At 61.3% G+C, this 15,477-nt stretch overlaps 2 protein-coding genes across 6 annotated transcripts; one reads left to right on the top strand and one right to left on the bottom strand.

Moving 5' to 3' along the window:
- The first annotated feature begins 814 nt into the window (after nucleotides 1-814).
- On the top strand, nucleotides 815-7,728 carry MUS81 (MUS81 structure-specific endonuclease subunit). 3 transcript variants are annotated; one of them, XM_046014998.1, is made up of 17 exons: nucleotides 815-979; nucleotides 2,292-2,505; nucleotides 2,603-2,732; nucleotides 2,964-3,046; nucleotides 3,598-3,696; nucleotides 3,814-3,882; nucleotides 4,047-4,132; nucleotides 4,662-4,802; nucleotides 5,019-5,114; nucleotides 5,206-5,333; nucleotides 5,444-5,541; nucleotides 6,081-6,197; nucleotides 6,296-6,391; nucleotides 6,566-6,694; nucleotides 6,769-6,872; nucleotides 7,371-7,454; nucleotides 7,543-7,728. In XM_046014998.1, the coding sequence occupies exons 2-17, from the start codon at nucleotides 2,371-2,373 to the stop codon at nucleotides 7,607-7,609; spliced, it is 1,662 nt and encodes a 553-aa protein (XP_045870954.1). In that variant the 5' UTR covers nucleotides 815-979; nucleotides 2,292-2,370; the 3' UTR covers nucleotides 7,610-7,728. The 3 variants fall into 3 exon arrangements, with proteins under 3 accessions (XP_045870954.1, XP_045870955.1, XP_045870953.1); XM_046014997.1 differs by lacking the exon at nucleotides 815-979 and having other exon boundaries at nucleotides 2,108-2,505; XM_046014999.1 differs by lacking the exons at nucleotides 815-979; nucleotides 3,598-3,696; nucleotides 3,814-3,882 and having other exon boundaries at nucleotides 2,105-2,505.
- A 106-nt stretch (nucleotides 7,729-7,834) lies between these two features.
- EFEMP2 (EGF containing fibulin extracellular matrix protein 2) lies at nucleotides 7,835-15,477 on the bottom strand. Of its 3 annotated transcripts, XM_046015001.1 has the most exons (13): nucleotides 15,105-15,477; nucleotides 14,686-14,744; nucleotides 14,235-14,352; nucleotides 13,957-14,005; nucleotides 13,171-13,377; nucleotides 12,500-12,622; nucleotides 12,170-12,286; nucleotides 11,905-12,024; nucleotides 10,287-10,406; nucleotides 10,072-10,198; nucleotides 9,602-9,797; nucleotides 9,264-9,316; nucleotides 7,835-8,705 (listed from the first exon to the last, which is right to left on the bottom strand). In XM_046015001.1, the coding sequence occupies exons 1-13, from the start codon at nucleotides 15,192-15,194 to the stop codon at nucleotides 8,660-8,662; spliced, it is 1,425 nt and encodes a 474-aa protein (XP_045870957.1). In that variant the 5' UTR covers nucleotides 15,195-15,477; the 3' UTR covers nucleotides 7,835-8,659. The 3 variants fall into 3 exon arrangements, with proteins under 3 accessions (XP_045870957.1, XP_045870958.1, XP_045870956.1); XM_046015000.1 differs by lacking the exon at nucleotides 9,264-9,316 and having other exon boundaries at nucleotides 7,841-8,705; nucleotides 15,105-15,473; XM_046015002.1 differs by lacking the exons at nucleotides 9,264-9,316; nucleotides 14,235-14,352 and having other exon boundaries at nucleotides 7,837-8,705; nucleotides 15,083-15,110.

Below are 15,477 nucleotides of genomic sequence, written 5' to 3'. Positions count from 1 at the left end.
CTTTTTCGCCTGCCAGCCCCCCAGCACCACATTACATGCTGGGAAACGTAGTCCGAGACAGCCGAGAGGGACTGGGGCTATGGGACGGAGAGCGCGCCCATTGGTCGAATTTTCCAGGAAACGCTCCGCTGAGCAAAGGCCCCCCGCGCTAGGTAATGTGACCCGAAAATGAGCCCTCGACCCCGCCGCTCGTCAGTCGCGGCGGAACTGTTTCCTAAAATCCATCTTGGCAGGTTATGGTCTGAAAATTTCTGAATTGAAGCAACTGTTTATTGGCCTGGAATCCTGTCCTAGATAGAGCAAGGAGAATCGCCAAGTGTAAAGCGTCTTCAACCCTCATATGCACCTTTTATATGCAAACCCACTCGTCTCCTGAGAAAAGGCCGTATGCAACTTAAATAAAATTAGAATAAGAGAAACACAAGAGAAAGGCTACAAGGAAGTCTTTGAAAATAGAGCTTTGTCCTTGTTTTAAATACGTCTGGCAAGTTCACGAAACAAAGGGAGAAGGGCAGGGGGTCGTGCGATCAATTCAAAGATCGTGTGCCTTTTACTAGAGAGAGTGAAAAGAAAACATATATTAAACCAGATTTGAATCACGTTCTCGAGTGGTAAGCCAGGCATACAGTTAACTTAAAACCCGGAAAAATTGAGACACAGCTCTGTGTTAGCCTGAGTTTCAAAAAAAGAAACGGGTGGGGACTACGGGAAGTTTTCGTTGACCTCGAACGACGACCTTAGGCCTTAGTCCTAGGCTCTGCAGAAAGACTACAGAGTGGCAAACAAGGGAACTAAGGGTATTGATTCCATCAGCAGAATAAAGAGTGTAAATAAAGAGCTTCCAGCTTGGTCTTCAAGACCGGGAGGGGGCACCTCGCAGGGCATGCCGGGGATTGTAGTCAGGGACATCCCGCTGCACCGCCCACCAACCGAGTTCTCGGGAGCCCCAGGTGGAGGCCGCCGCCCGATCCCCAGCCCGGTAAGCGACCCTGCCAGAAAAGGAGACTGTCTCCACTTTTTTCAAGCCTCGGAGTTTCCAAGAGTAACGAGGAGGGGGAGAGAGACTTCGGAGTTACCCTGGAGACACGCTCCCGCCCGCCCCTAGCCACGGGATGCCCTAGATCTCCTTATTAGGACAAGAGACTGGAGGGGGTGGGGCCAACCCGAACGCCCGACGGAGGCTCCTTATAAGGCAGCCTCGGGAGGGAGGAGAGAGTTCCGAGCAGGCTGGGAGGGTGGGGGGAGCCGGGTTCGCGGTTGGGCGGAGTCTGAAGGGGCGGGCCTGGGGCTGTGGTGCCCGCCTCTCCACTCCTCGAAGGCCCGAGCCCAGCTCTTCCGACTTCCGTAAAACAACTGGGGGAGAACTTAACTCCCTGGAGAGATCCTCGAGCCGTACCTGTCCCTCAACTTGGGACCCTTCTGCATAATCCTAAACCTAAACCTCCTTGAGGGTCTCCCACCTCCAATGAGTCACAGAAATGACTATATGTTCTCCCTTTCAACCTTCGTTCTGGCTCTTACCTTCAGTCTGCTCCCCTAAATCTAACCACGTACCCATCTCAGGCCTCCCCCTCCCCCCGCCCTGAGGCCCCGCACCACCTATATGTCCCCCTTCTACTTGTTCTCTGCTCCCCTCCGTCCCCTAGCTTTGGCTTTCCCTGAATGTCCCCGACTTCGCTCCCCTCCTCCACTGCTAGATCTCCACGCCTCGCTCCCTCCACCCCAGCTAGGGATCTCGTTTTCTTCGGAGGGTCCTTAGCTCCTCCTACATTACCTTTGTATCTTCATCCCCAGTACTGCTTTCTAGATGTCCCTCCTATAAATATACCTGCACTCATTTGCGCCCCGCCCCGGCCCCCACCTCTTGGGCTTTTCAGAAGCTCAGTCCCTCTCCAGCATCACCGTTGCCGGGGAACTGACGGCCGCAGGTTCCTCGATGTTAAGCACCACCCCAGCCAGCCCTCCCAGCCACACCGGGGCGCTGTCGGCCTTTCTGTCTCCGCACAAAGAGGACACCCCCCCCCCCCAACCCCGCCACCCCAGCTCTCGGAACTGGGAAGGGAGGAAGGGGCGGGACAAGGCCGGGGGCGGGAGGGTATGGGTGGGGCCCGTCCTTTTGACTGGTTTGGGCCGGGAGGGGCGAGGGGGTGAAAGGCCGTAGAGAAAGCGCTCGGCACCAACCTCTTAGAGTAGTGCAGGGGCGGGGAGGGCAGCGGGAGGCTCTTCTCTAGTTAGTGCCCCGCGTGGGGTCACGTGATTGAAGAGGTCCCGCCCTCACCCTTCCGAGTCAGGTGTTCGAATCCCGTCTCCAGAACTGGCTGCGTCCCAGTCGGGTCGGCGCGAGGCGCCAGAGGACCCTCCCTGAGGCTCATGGCAGCGCCGGTCCGCCTGGGCCGGAAACGCCCGCTGCCCGTTTGCCCCAACCCGCTCTTCGTACGCTGGCTAACCGAATGGCGGGACGAGGCAGCCAGTAGGGGCCGCCGCACGCAATTCGTGTTTCAGAAGGTGGGTCCGGGCCGAGGCGGACAGGTGCGGGCAGGTGCGGGCGGAGCCAGACAGCCAGGCCCGCCCTGACCCGGTTCGGTACCCCTGCCCCCGCCAGGCGCTGCGCTCCCTCCGGCGGTACCCACTCCCTCTGCGCAGCGGCAAGGAAGCTAAGATCCTACAGCACTTCGGAGACAGACTCTGCCATATGCTGGACCAGCGGCTGCAGCAGCACGAAGCATCAGGCGGTGAGCGCCAGAGTCAGGGTCGGTGGTCCCCTGAGCCTCCCCCCAGGCGTAGCCTCCGTAACTACCTGGGTTAGCTTCAGGTTCCCCATTCATGTCCAAGTTGCTGTTTGACCTCGGGTTAGTGGCTGGCTTGCAGAACCTCACCCCTCTCGCCTACTACATGAGCTGGCAGCGTCCCAGACCTTCCCTCCTGCTGGGTTCCGTGGCATTGACTCTCTTCCGTTCCCACAGGTGACCATGCCCCGACTTCATCTGGAGGGAGGAGCCCAGCCCGGGAAGGACCCTTTGCCACAGTCCAGGACGCTTCCATGCCAGTGAGAAGTGGGCGAGGGGAGTGAGAAGGAAAGTGGGAGCACCAGGAGTAAGATTGTCTGGCTGGGTCCACGCTTCAGGCCTGGGTCCAGATCTGCCGCCGGTGATGTCTGGCCTTGGGCAAATGACTTACTCTGGTACTTAGTTCTCTTCTCTGTAGATGGAGGTACTGAATGATAATAAAGTCAGGGGAGAGTTCCAGAATCAGACTATTTAGGCCAAGCCCAGTAAGTCATGACGATTGCTATTATTGGCTTTTCTTGCCTTACCACCTCTGTTCCCCAACCAGTGGTGAAACTGAGGCTGGATCAGGCAGATTACACCCCTCACCCCACTCCCACCCCCCCCCCAACCTTCCCACCATCTCATCCCAGCCTTACAGGTCGTCCCATCATCTGACCCAATTTCCAGACAGGGAAACTGAGGGGCAGCTGAGAGACTCCTTCGGGGCCATGTAGCTTGCTGAGACAGGACCCGAACCTCGGCCCTGCCAGGGATTTAGTCCACAATGGCTGATTGGTTTCCATGTTCAAAGCCACGGTGATTCTTTCAGCTTCCAGCCCAGCCCAAAGCTGGGGGCTCAGGCAGCTACTGGCCGGCTCGGCACTCAGGTGCCCGCGAGATCCTGCTGCTGCTCTACAGGGAGCACCTGGTGAGCCCGTGGCCAGTCCGGGAGGCAGGAGCACCCAGGCACTGGGGCCTGAGGTTCCTGGAGGAGGTCGGCCCTAGCACTGACCCTATCTGGGTTATATTTCTGCCTTGGTTACAGAATCCTAGTGGCCACGGCTTCCTAGCCAAGGAGGAGCTGCTGCAGGGCTGTGCCCAGAAAGCTCCCAGGGTGAGCCCTGAGCAGGGAAGGGATGGAGCCGAGTGGCGGCAGATCAGACCCTAAACCCACCAGGGACTTCCCTTCTTGGGAGCAGGTGGTGGCTTGGGGCCCAGGGAGTTGGACTTGTGGTACTGCCAGGAGCTTTCTAAGGGTCTCTCTTCCCCTATGGACAGGTGGCTCCTGGCAGTACTCGACCCTGGCCAGCCCTCCGCTCCCTCCTGCACAGAAACCTGGTTCTCAGGACACACCGTCCAGCCAGGTGGGGTCAACTACAGGGGGAGACGGGAGGTGTGTGTTGGGCGTTGGGGGGAGAACATGCATGACGTTCTGAGTGGGGCCCTGCCATCACCCAGCAAATCGCAGGCCTTGTGGGTGTGGGAAAGGAGGGCCTTACTTGCAGGAGCCCGCGTCGTGGGAGTCCCAGGAGGACCCGAGAGACCAGGCACAGGCAGGGGGGAGGAGAGGGTGCCACAGGTTTTACTGGACAAGCAGAATGGCTTTGCCGAGGACCCAGCCTTTAGCGTCTTAGAATTTAGTGGGGGAGAGATGTAAGAGCAGCACTCTGGAGAGGAGGCATGGGGTGTCTGAGATGTGCTTGTTGCAGACTGAGAGACGTCCCTGGGCCGGTCCCAAGGAGGCTATCTGAGGAATGAGAATACAGCCCGGGCTGGGGTGGGGGGGTAACTTGTTTGGGCAGGGGTCGCCAGGGCTGGTGGGACCAGCCAGGCTGGGGGCAGGCAGGAGGGCGTGCCAGGTGTGAGTGAAGAAGGGAGATCTGTGTTCATCAGGTACTCGCTGACTGTGGAGGGTCTGGAGCTCGCCGGGAAGCTGGCTGAGTCAGAGGGCCTGAGCTCACTGGACATGGATCTCAGGCCAGAGGAGCCCCCTGGGGAGGAGCCAGAAGTGCCAGGAGCGGCCTCTGCTGAACTGTGAGGAGGAGAGGGAAGGGGGGCCACGGGGGGGGGGGGCGGGGGCGGGACAGAGGTCTCCCAGAAACGAGTCCAGCCCTCTCTCTATCATCTCCAGCTGAGCTGCCGCACCCACTTGCGTTGCAGGGGGCTGGGGGGAGGCGTGCTGCCTGGCACCGATTGCCTGGCACCGGTGTCCTGGCCTCAGACACACCGACACCCCCCTCCCCCTTGTAGTGGCGCCAGCGAAGGGAGTGTGCAGCAGCCGTCCCTGGAGCTTGGGCCTGGAGAGTACAGGGTGCTGTTGTGTGTGGACATCGGCGAAGCCAAGGGGTGAGGGGGCTGGGGGCGGAGGAGCCAAGGAGGGGACGCTGGGGGGGCGGGTGCCAGGGGCTGGCCCTGATCTAGGCCTCCTGTGTCACAGCTCCAGCGCGGGGCACAGGCCTGAGCTGCTGCTCGAGCTACAGCGTCTGCGTGTGCCCCACATGGTGCGCAAGCTGCACGTCGGGGACTTCGTGTGGCTGGCTCAAGAGACCAGGCCCAGAGACCCAGGTAGGGGTGGGGATCCAAGGGCGGGTATCCGAGGCAGGGCCTTGAGGGGTCTGGGGGGGGGGGCGTTGCGGGGGTGTGAGCCAACGGAACCCTTCTTGGCCTCCTGGCAGCAAGACCCGGGGAGCTTGTCCTGGACCACATCGTGGAGCGCAAGCGGCTGGACGACCTGTGTAGCAGCATCATAGATGGCCGCTTCCGCGAGCAGAAGGTTCCTAGAACAGCCTCGCTGTGCCCCCCATTCCCTATCGGCTCTAGGGCCCCTCCGAAGCCCAGGGGTGTCTGGCTTCAGGGCAGCGCTCCCATAGCCATACCCCCATTAGAGCTGTACCCAGCCAGCTCCAAGATCAGAGCCCTCGGGCCCCTGTGGGCACACAGTAGGTGCGCAGGGTGACTGGGCTGGACTGAGGAACATATTCCAGAGCCCTTGGGCGGCCAGCGCCCACAGTCCAGGATTAGCAAGACCCAGACCTCCAGGAGTGGAACCAAAGCGGCTCAGTCTGGGTACTGGCTGCTGGGCTGGTCGCACAGAGAGGCCGTGTGCGTGGGCCGAGCGTGGGAGAATGCCCGTCATTCAGAGATGGTGGGAGGCTCTTCCGGACAACGGTAACAGCATGAGCAAAGGCGGAGGCCCCCGAGACAGGCAGAAAAGCTAGGGAGGACGAAGAGATGGACTGGTGACGATTTTGAGTGTGGCATGATTGACAGCTGGCACCCGACCCCTCCCCCCCATCTTGTCTCCCTCCCCAGTTCCGGTTAAAGCGCTGTGGCCTGGGCCACCGAGTGTACCTGGTGGAGGAGCACGGCTCGGCGGGCCACCTCAGCCTTCCCGAGAGCACGCTGCTGCAGGCTGTCACCAACACTCAGGTGAGCCCGGAGGGCCGGGCTAGGCTGGCAGGGACCCCATGGTCCGCAGCTTCAGCCAGGAAGCCCCTTCCTCTCCTGGGTGGGCTCCTCTCTCCCAGGTCATCGATGGCTTCTTTGTGAAGCGCACGGCGGACCTCAAGGAGTCGGCTGCCTACCTGGCCCTGTTGACACAGGGCCTCCAGAGACTGTACCAGGTGAGCGGGTGCCCCATCCCTGTCCCCCCACCAGTCCCTGGGCTCCCCTGAGAAAGTGAAGTGAGCAAAATGCCTGGTGTTTGGGCTGGCCCACCGAGGCCTAGGATTGGGCAAGGACTGGCCGGGGGTGGTCCCCTAGAGCCCTGTCCGGGCCTCAATTCCCTCTTCCCTCAGGGCCGTACCCTCCGCAGTCGCCCCTGGGGAGCCTCCGAGGCCCCTGAATCAAGGCCGGGGCCCTCCCCAGATCCTCTGTGCTCACTCCTCACCTTCAGTGACTTCAACGCAGGTGCCATCAAGAACAAGGTACTGCCTCGGCCCACTCCTCCTCGTGTGGCCCAGCCCCGGGCCACTCCTGACACTGTCCTCCCCCCTCCTAGGCCCAGTCCGTGCGCGAGGTCTTCGCCCGGCAGCTGATGCAGGTGCGCGGAGTGAGTGGGGAGAAGGCAGCAGCCATAGTGGACAAGTACAGCACCCCCGCCAGGTAGGCCCCCGCAGAGCTCTTGGGGGGCGGGGTTCCTCCACCCCTGCCCTACCTGGCTCTACCAATGCCTTGTGGCAGGGTCTGGCTGTGCCAGGGCTGGACAGACCCGACTGAGTTCCCGGAGATCAGGTGGTAAGGCAGACCGGAGCCTGCTAGGACTTGACAGTATCTCAGGTCCCTAGGGGAGGCTCCAGGAGGGAGGGACACCTTCTGCTGGGTGCAGCAGAGGCGGCTTCTGGAGGAGGGGTTTGGGCCATGAAGATGGGGCCAAGAACGGCCACCCCTGGAGAACATTTGCAGCTCCATGAAGGGAGGGGGAGCTGGATGGAATAGGGCCTTGAATGCCAGACTCAGGAAGTGTGGCAGTGGTCCTGACTCCTCTATCTGATGCTGACTCCTTCTGTCTGGCTCCCGCGATGGTGGTCTAACCGCCCGGAGGGGGCCAGCTGTCCCCTATTGTCAAGCTTTAGAAACTCAAACACCCCACCCCACCCCCAGCCTACTGGCCGCCTATGACGCCTGTGCCACCCCCAAGGAACAGGAGATGCTGCTGAGCACCATCAAGTGTGGCCAACTGCAGAGGTGACAGCAAGGAAAAGAACCGGGGGGGAGGGGTTAGGGCTGGGGTGCTCTGGCCCATGGCCTGACCCTCCCCTGCCTCTTTGTGCAGGAATCTGGGGCCCGCTCTGAGCAGGACTTTGTCCCAGCTCTACTGCTGCTACGGCCCCCTGACCTGAGCTATGCGACGAGGGCCGACTCTGCCCGCCCACGCACCCCCCGACCCCGCCACCTTCGCAGGCTAGCCGGCTTTTTAATCCGAATCTGTTTGGCTACAATAAAAATATAAGTATCTGCAGCTTTCTGTTTTATGGAGGTGATGCTGGGCCCCAGGGGCCTTGTGAAGTATCCAGGCAGGAACTGGGGAGACCAGCAGGTCCAGTGGTTTTTAAACTGAGCTCCTCGGGACCCTGGGGTTCCCTGGGGGAGCGTTGAGACCACCAGGGAGATGGAGTCAGTGAGGCGTTGCAGCTTTGAACCTAGTTTATGTCGTCAGAGTTCCCCGATCAAATAACATTTCCTTCGATAACAGGTTCTGTATTTTGGAGAAGAAATGTCTGGGAAGTGCTCACGGTCTAACTGTCTCATTTTATGGATTGGAAAACTGAGGCACCGGAAGCTACTAGGGTTTAGCCAAATTGAGAGTTTGAGGCCAAGCTGGGAGTAAAACCCAAGGCCTCCACTGTCTACAGTGGGGTTTCCCAGGTCCCCCGCAAACCAAACCCCAGCTCCCGGGCTGGGTCCTGAAGTCTGCAGCCTTGTTACCTCCCTTCTCATAGTGGTTCTAACGTGCATGGTCGGCCAAGTCCAGCCTTGGGGATGCAGTTCCCAGCTCCTATGTGTGGGGCCCCCTGAGCCTGAACAGAGACATTCCCCCCCTTTGGGTGACTGGCCCGCCTCCCACAGCCGGGCCCCTTCCCCCATCCGGGGTTCACTACGGTGTTCCCCACCCACCTCAGCCACCAGGACTCCTTCTTTCTCCCTTTATTGCCTTTCTCTTTCTACTCTTCACAACAGCATCCGCCCTTGCAGCGAGCACAGACATCCCTGAGCCCCAGGCTCTCCGGCTGCAGGAAGCCTCTCCCTCCCTGAGGGTCCCCCCCCACCCACTCCTCAGAAAGTGTAGGCCCCCACGAAGACGGTGAGTCTCAGTACAGAACTGGCCCGGTAGCTCATGAGGGAGTTCATGGTGACCATCTCGAGGTCCAGCACGTACTCCCGGGGGCCCGTCACGGGCCGGGCGAGGACCAGCATGGCGCTGACATTGTTGATTTGCTGCAGGGTACAGTGGGTGGGGAGGACACGTAGATCGCGTCAACCGACACGCCAGGGCCCTGTCCCGGCATCACCTCCCTGTCCCGTATCTTGAACCCACAAGCGGATGGCTGCGAAGCAGAGAGAGCCCGCCAGGCCGTGATCTCAGGCTCCCATCCGGCTCTGTGATACCCTTGGCATCTTGGCTCCGGTGCGCCCAGGCTCCCGCCCACTGGCGCTCCTTCCCACCCTTTCCGGCTAGTTCTTTTGTCTGCCCGGGGCCAAGATGCTTCAAGGCCAAATGAGAGACTCTTGGGAGTGATGGGGCCTTTGTGACCTGGAGCAGGCAGACTCCGCTTCAGAGCATCCAGTTTGAGAAAGAGAAAAACAAGGACTGATATCAGATAAACCCTCGGACCCCTCTCATTGTGAATCAGGCCTGGACCCCTCCTCCCCAACAGCTCCATCAGCAGCCAGCTGGGTTCTTGGACCCTAGACCCCACACCAACCCCTGCTGCCCCTCTCTCCAAGGCCCAGCTCCATTTGCTTGCCTTCCCCAGACTCTGCTGTGTCTGTTACCTGGACAGGCATGTGCCTTGTCCCAATGGCATGTCCCATGCCAGTGTCTTGTTCTAAGGGTGAAGAAATTGAGGTCACATACGGAAACCAGTGCAGAGACTCAAACCCCAGTGTCCAAGTGCCTGGTTAGAATTGCATTCAACAACCTGTAGTTTGTATGGAGGGAATTTAGAATACCCCTACCTTTCTATAGAAATTCCACCCCCCCGGGGGGGACGGGGCTTTGAGAGAAGAGGCGGGGCATGGTGGTATAGCAGACGCTTTCACTTAAGGTTGCCTGGAACTCAGTTTTGGATTATGCATGTTAGTTGATGGGTGCAGTTAGGGGAAAGCCTTACCCTAATGTAGAAGTCCCCCTGCGAGTTTCCCGCACGGATCTGAAAGGCATTGTAGGCGCCAGGGTAGACAGAGGTCGCTTGGATCTGGAACACATCCGCGGGCACACTGCGCTCCGAGGTGATGCTCATGTAGCGATGTACGATAGAGGAGGGCTGCTCCCGGCACAGGGGGTTGGAGGCCGGACAGAGGCAGCGACTAGAGACCCCGAAATGGGGACAGGAATGAGGTCCCAGCCCATATCCCAAATCTGGTCCCACCCTACAAATAGGGATTCCCCCAAAGGATCCTCCCACTCTTGTCAGAACAGTTTGCATGGTTTAATCAGAAAGGACTACAATTCCCATAAGCCCTTGAGGCACTGGCCAGGCTAAACGGTGGCCCGTCAGCTACAGAACCCTCTGGGAGTTGCAGTTTCCAAAGGCGGCGGGGGGGGGGGGGGGGGGGGGGGGTTGGCATTGTGATGACTCACTTGTCAGACACCTGGACGTAGGGCTCCACGCAGCGGTTGGTGTCCACGCAGCGGTAGCCCCCGTAGAAGTTGACACAGGTTTGGGCCTCGGAGCACTGGTGCGCGCCCGACTCACACTCATCAATGTCTGTGTCAGGGGAAAAGGGGCTGGAACCCAAATGTCAGGCCACCAGCCCCTGATAGCACTCTACCCGCCCCACTGGGGCCACCCATACCTTGGCAGAGGCGCGTGGCCAGCAGCTGATAGCCCTGCGGGCAGTGGCAGGAGAAGCGGCCAGGTTCATTGACACAGCGGTACTGGCAGAGGTAACTGGAGTAGCTGCACTCATCGATATCTGAGGGACAGTGTGGATGAGGGCTCTGGACCAAGGGCAGGCCTCCCAGTTCAGTCCCACAAAGGTTTATACAGAGAGCCCGGCCCTGTCTTGGGCTCAGGATGGAAAGACGGAGGGGTGGTGAGAAAATCCTTCAAAGCTCAGTAGGGGGACAGAGGAGCCAAAGGACGCTCTGCCCAGACCGCCCAGCTCCCAGAGCTCTTTGCCCCAGCACCGCTGGACCGTCCTGAATGGAGGCACTGCGAATCTAGAGGCTTGGCTTTAAGTCCTGACCGAGTCTGGGGAACCTCAATGTCCCTGTCAATAAAATGAGTGGGTTAGACTAGATGTGCCTTGAGGGCCCAGCTTGTCACAGTTTCCAGTAACTTGCCCAATTCCTGCAACCCACAACCAGCCTAAGCACACAGTCCCCTCCTGCCAACCGTGAGCTCACAGGCAGGAGCCACGGGTCCCGTTCTGGGTCCCCTCATGTGGCCTAGCACCGAGCCGGGCACCATAAGTGGGGCCCATACAGCAGCAAAGCACAACATAACCAGGGTACCTGGCCGGCTGACAAGGAGTGAGAAGTCCAGAGTGGACTCCTGGTGCCACCTCACCCTAGCTGTGTGACCTTGGCTGAGTCACTTAACTTCTCTTCATTGAAGGACTTTATGCTTACAATTTTTTTTTTTTCTTTAGCAATCCTCCCCCGAAACCTCGGGGCAGGGGGGGACACTACCATCCTCGTTTTGCCGAGGAAGGAAAAGCTCATACTTTCATAATAGGATTGCTCGCGGGATTAAACAAGGCCAAGTATGTACGGGAAACGGGCTGCACAGGGAAGGTTCTCAACAAATGGTAGTTCACTTTACAACACTGTGGCTTGGGGCCTGATGAAGCCTGTCTTGTTAAGTCCCGCCTCATCCTCAAGACAAACCACTTTACAGATAAAAAATGGGCTCAAGGGGCGCCTGGGTGGCTCAGTGGTTTGAGCTGCTGCCTTCGGCTCAGGTAATGATCTCAGGGTCCTGGGATCGAGTCCCGCATCGGGCTCTCTGCTCAGCAGGGAGCCTGCTTCCCTCTCACTCTCTGTCTGCCTCTCTGCCTAATTATGATCTCTCTCTGTCAAATAAATAAATAAAATCTTTAAAAAAAAAATGGGCTCAAAAGAGTGGTGGACCCTAGTCCAGGATTTGAATGCACATCCACTTGACTCCCAAAGAGGGGAGCACCAACATCCTTTGTCAGCCTCCCCACTGAGCTTCCGTGCTCCCTCATGTTCCTCCCACCCCGTGCCTTCCCCCCAACCCCACCCCAGTCTGGGAGTTCTGGTAGGCCCGTGTGCAGGTACCGGGCAATCAGCCAGGCACAGAATACAGAGGAGGTATGTGGGTGTGGAACGGACGGGACAGGGAGACACCAAACGGAGGGCTGTGTGGCAGGAAAGAAACACAGCACGACACAGGGCCTGGGAGCCCCCTGGAGGAGCCCCACGGAGGACGGTGCGGGGAGCTCTCACCATTGCAGGAGAAGCCGTCCCGATGTAGCTCATAGCCCTGGTGGCAGCGACACAGGAAGGTCCCATAGGAATTGAAGCAGCGTTGCTCACACGGAGCCCCCATGTCACACTCGTTCACATCTGGGGGTTCAGGGGCAAAAAACCCAGGAGGGGTGGAAGCCAAGGAGCTGCCCTGAGCGTCCACTTTCCCCAGGCTGGTCAGAAAGAGAGCTCCGGCGCCCCCGCCCCGCCCGGGACTGAGGAGCCTAGCCCGGCCCAGCCTCACCTACACAGGAGCGGTTGTTGGGCCCCAGCTGGAAGCCCGGCTCGCACTGGCAGCGGAAGGAGCCGGGCAGGTTGACGCAGCGGTGCTGGCAGTAGCGGTAGCGGCACTCGTCTATGTCTAGGACGGAGGTCGGGGGAGGGGGCAGAGGGCACTGGTCAGCCGGGACTCACTCGCAGACCCTCCCCGTCCCGTGACCCGTGACGGGAAGGCAGAGGTGGCAGGGGACGAGGGCCGAGCCTGACCGTGGGCCGGCACAGGCGATCTGGTGCTAGGGTGAGAGCCGGGCCAAGGGCACGGGGCAGGGACTAGAGGCGCGCTTTCCGGACTCACCCACACATTCAGGCCCAATCTTGCGGTAGCCATCGGGGCAGGTGCACTGGTAGGAGCCGGGCAGGTTATGGCAATCCTGGCTGGGGCGGCAGTCGTGCAAGGCCTGGGCACACTCGTCCACGTCTGTAGGAGACACCACTCAGCACCCCCCGCCCAGGAGCCCGTGCACCACCCAGTGTGACAGATACCTCCTCATGGGGAGGACACAGGTCGGGGACAGCTCACGGGGGCGCGCGGATGACTGGCACCCCCGAGGAAGAAGCAAGACAGACTCTCCCGACTGCACAAATGACCGTCCGTCAGCCTGGGAGCCACCAGGAGAGGACCCTGCCCAGACTCCCAGGAGCGCTGACTCCAGGGCGATCCTCCAAGGCCCATGGCAGCCGGGGGTGGGGTCCAGATCAGGAAGAGGGGAAGGGGCCCGAAGCTGAGAAGGAGAGCTCTGGCAGTGGGTCTCCAGCAACTGAGAAGGGGGCTCCAGGTGCTGGCTGGAGCAGTGGGACGGGGGCTGGGACCACCGGCGGCAGGCCCCACACGGAGTGAGGACCTGGAGGGCAATCCCGCTAGCCCTTGCCTTTGAGCGAGGGAGCAACTGTGGTCTGGGTCGTTAAGATGCAGTGACGCCTGGTGGGAGGGCTGAAAGCCCTGGAGCCAAGGGGACCCGCACTCACCCACACAGCGCTCTTGCTCGTCAGGTTCGTAGCCTGGTAGGCAGGGGTTGGGGTGTTCGGCGGGAGGCACTGGCGGTGGCGGTCCCTCGCCATGCAGGTCATTGATGACGGCAGCCGAGCGAGGCAGGCACAAGTAGCCCCCATAGTGGTTGATGCACTTCATCTCCCCCTTGCAGGCCTCAGGGATGGTCAGGCACTCGTTGACATCTGCGGAGAGGGGCCTGCTGGGCACAGCCAGTCTCTCGGGCTGGCTGCAAAGTGGGCGGCAGGCGGGAGCCCAGCTCGGCCTTCTACAAGCTGTGTGTCCCAGGCAAGGCCTTCCCTCGCTCAGCCAAGGTAGCCTGCTCAGGACCCCTCCCCAAGGCCTGCTTGCTCCCATAGGCACCTCCGTACTCTTGTCCCCCAAAGCCCTGGCTCGGCCCAAGAGTGACGTGCAGGCCTCTTTGCCCCCACCCCACAGACACTGCCCTCCCAGGACATGATGGGACAGAGCTCGATAGGAAGAGTAGTCAGAGGTATCCAAGACCCGGCGTCTCTGGGCAGTGCCCTGTTGCTCTCCGGCCTACTGAGGGGTGGGGGCAGGGTGTCCTGGGTTTCTCCGAGAGGGAGGGGCCTGCATGGCTTCTCCACCCCTAGCTGAGCTGGTCCCCAGAGAATCAGAGCTGGCCTCGGCCAAGCCAAGCTGGGCAGAGGACAGGTCAGGGCTCCCCGATGCTGTTCTTGGAACTAAGGTGCCAATCCCTTTCCCAGTTCCTGGGGGTGGGTCGGTCCCCCAAGCACACTCACCCCGGCAGTGCTGGCTGTCGGGGTCCCACTCATAGCCATCTGTGCATTCCTACAAAGGGACCAGAGATGACCAGCAGTCATCCCTGGTCCCCTTCAAATGATCAGGCCAGGTTCAGGGCCTGAGCCTGGACACCCTCCCAGCCTGCTCCAAACAATGGCCCTCAGCCGCTTCACCAAGCAGGGGAGGGGAGAGTCTTCCCCGGCAGCAGCCACCCCAGGATCCTGGTCTCTGTGTCCCTACCCAGCCCATCCCAGGCCAGCGGCCCCACTGTCCCCACCGTGTAGCTGTCGGGCTCCTCCGAATCCTGGGGAGACGCTGCCCCCAAAAGCAGCAGCAACAGCGCCCAGAGCAGTAGAGACCCGGGGAGGCAGGAGGCGAAGGGGAGCATCCTGGGGCTGGGAGGTGGTGGTGGTGGAGGGGTAGTGGGGGAAGGGGGGGTCAGGACGCTTCTGCCACGCACCTCCCCCCCATTCCCCGTACCAGGACTCAGAACCCCGGCCCCAGCCGCCTCCCGCTCGGGACCGGGCTTGGGGTTCTGGAGCTTCGCAGGGCCGAGGGCCCACTCCTCCCGCAGGCCGGGATTCGGGGGCCCACCCGTCCCGAGCCGCCCCGCCCCCGCCCGGTCCCCCAGTGGCGCGGGCCGAGGAGCGCGGGCCTCTCGGCTCTGCGCTGACGCCGACTCGGCCGAGACTCCGGCTCGCGCCCTCCCCCCACGGACCGCCACTCACTTGAGCCCGCGACGCCCCCGCGGCCCGCGTCTCCGGCGGCTCGGTGGTTCGGGCAGTGCCTGCGGACAGACGGACGGGCGGACGGCGCAGCTCCCTGGACGCGCGGCCCCAGGAAGCGCCCCCCGCCCGTCCGCCCGCCCGCCGCGGCGCGGCCCACCCCGGCGCCTCCGCCCGCCCCTCGGCGGATTCCTGAGCCCGCGCCAGGGGGAGGGACCCCGACCCCCCGCTTCTCCGCCCCCGGCCAGCCGCAGGGCCCCCACCCGGTCCCCCGCGGCGCTGCCCGGAGCCGCCTCCGGGCGCAGGGCCAGGATCCCCCTAGCTCCCCATCCTGGGGGTACGGCCTTGATGCCAGGGCCCCAGAGTCATGCGGGAGCCCCTAGGCCCTCACTTTGCTCACCCCAATATGTCATCCTGCGCACCTGGACCCAACGTAGGCTCCTAGAATTCCACCCGGGGCAACCGCATGTTAATGCCGGGGCCTCCACACTCTGCGCCTCCCAGAATATCATCCTGGGCACCTGGACCCCACCTAATCCTGGGGCTTCCAGATCCTCGCCCTCCGCCCCCCAGAATCTTATTCTGTGCACCCGGACGGTCACTCTGGGACTACCAAAATTTCATTCGGGGGTCCCCACACCAGACAAGACGCTCCCAGGCCCAGAACTGTCCAACTCTGTCCCTTCTCGCCTCCATCCCTAGGGCTGTCAGCTAGACGGTCCCTTCAGTGGAAGACGGGCTTCCTCCCAACAGTCGGCCCGCGAAACGACAACAGTTTGGGAACGGGGTCCGCAG

The sequence above is a fragment of the Meles meles genome, chromosome 8, assembly GCF_922984935.1.
Source record: "Meles meles chromosome 8, mMelMel3.1 paternal haplotype, whole genome shotgun sequence".
In the NCBI taxonomy this organism is placed as follows: domain Eukaryota; kingdom Metazoa; phylum Chordata; class Mammalia; order Carnivora; family Mustelidae; genus Meles; species Meles meles.
Note: the sequence above shows the minus strand (reverse complement) of the source record. Positions and strands in the feature narration are given on the sequence as shown.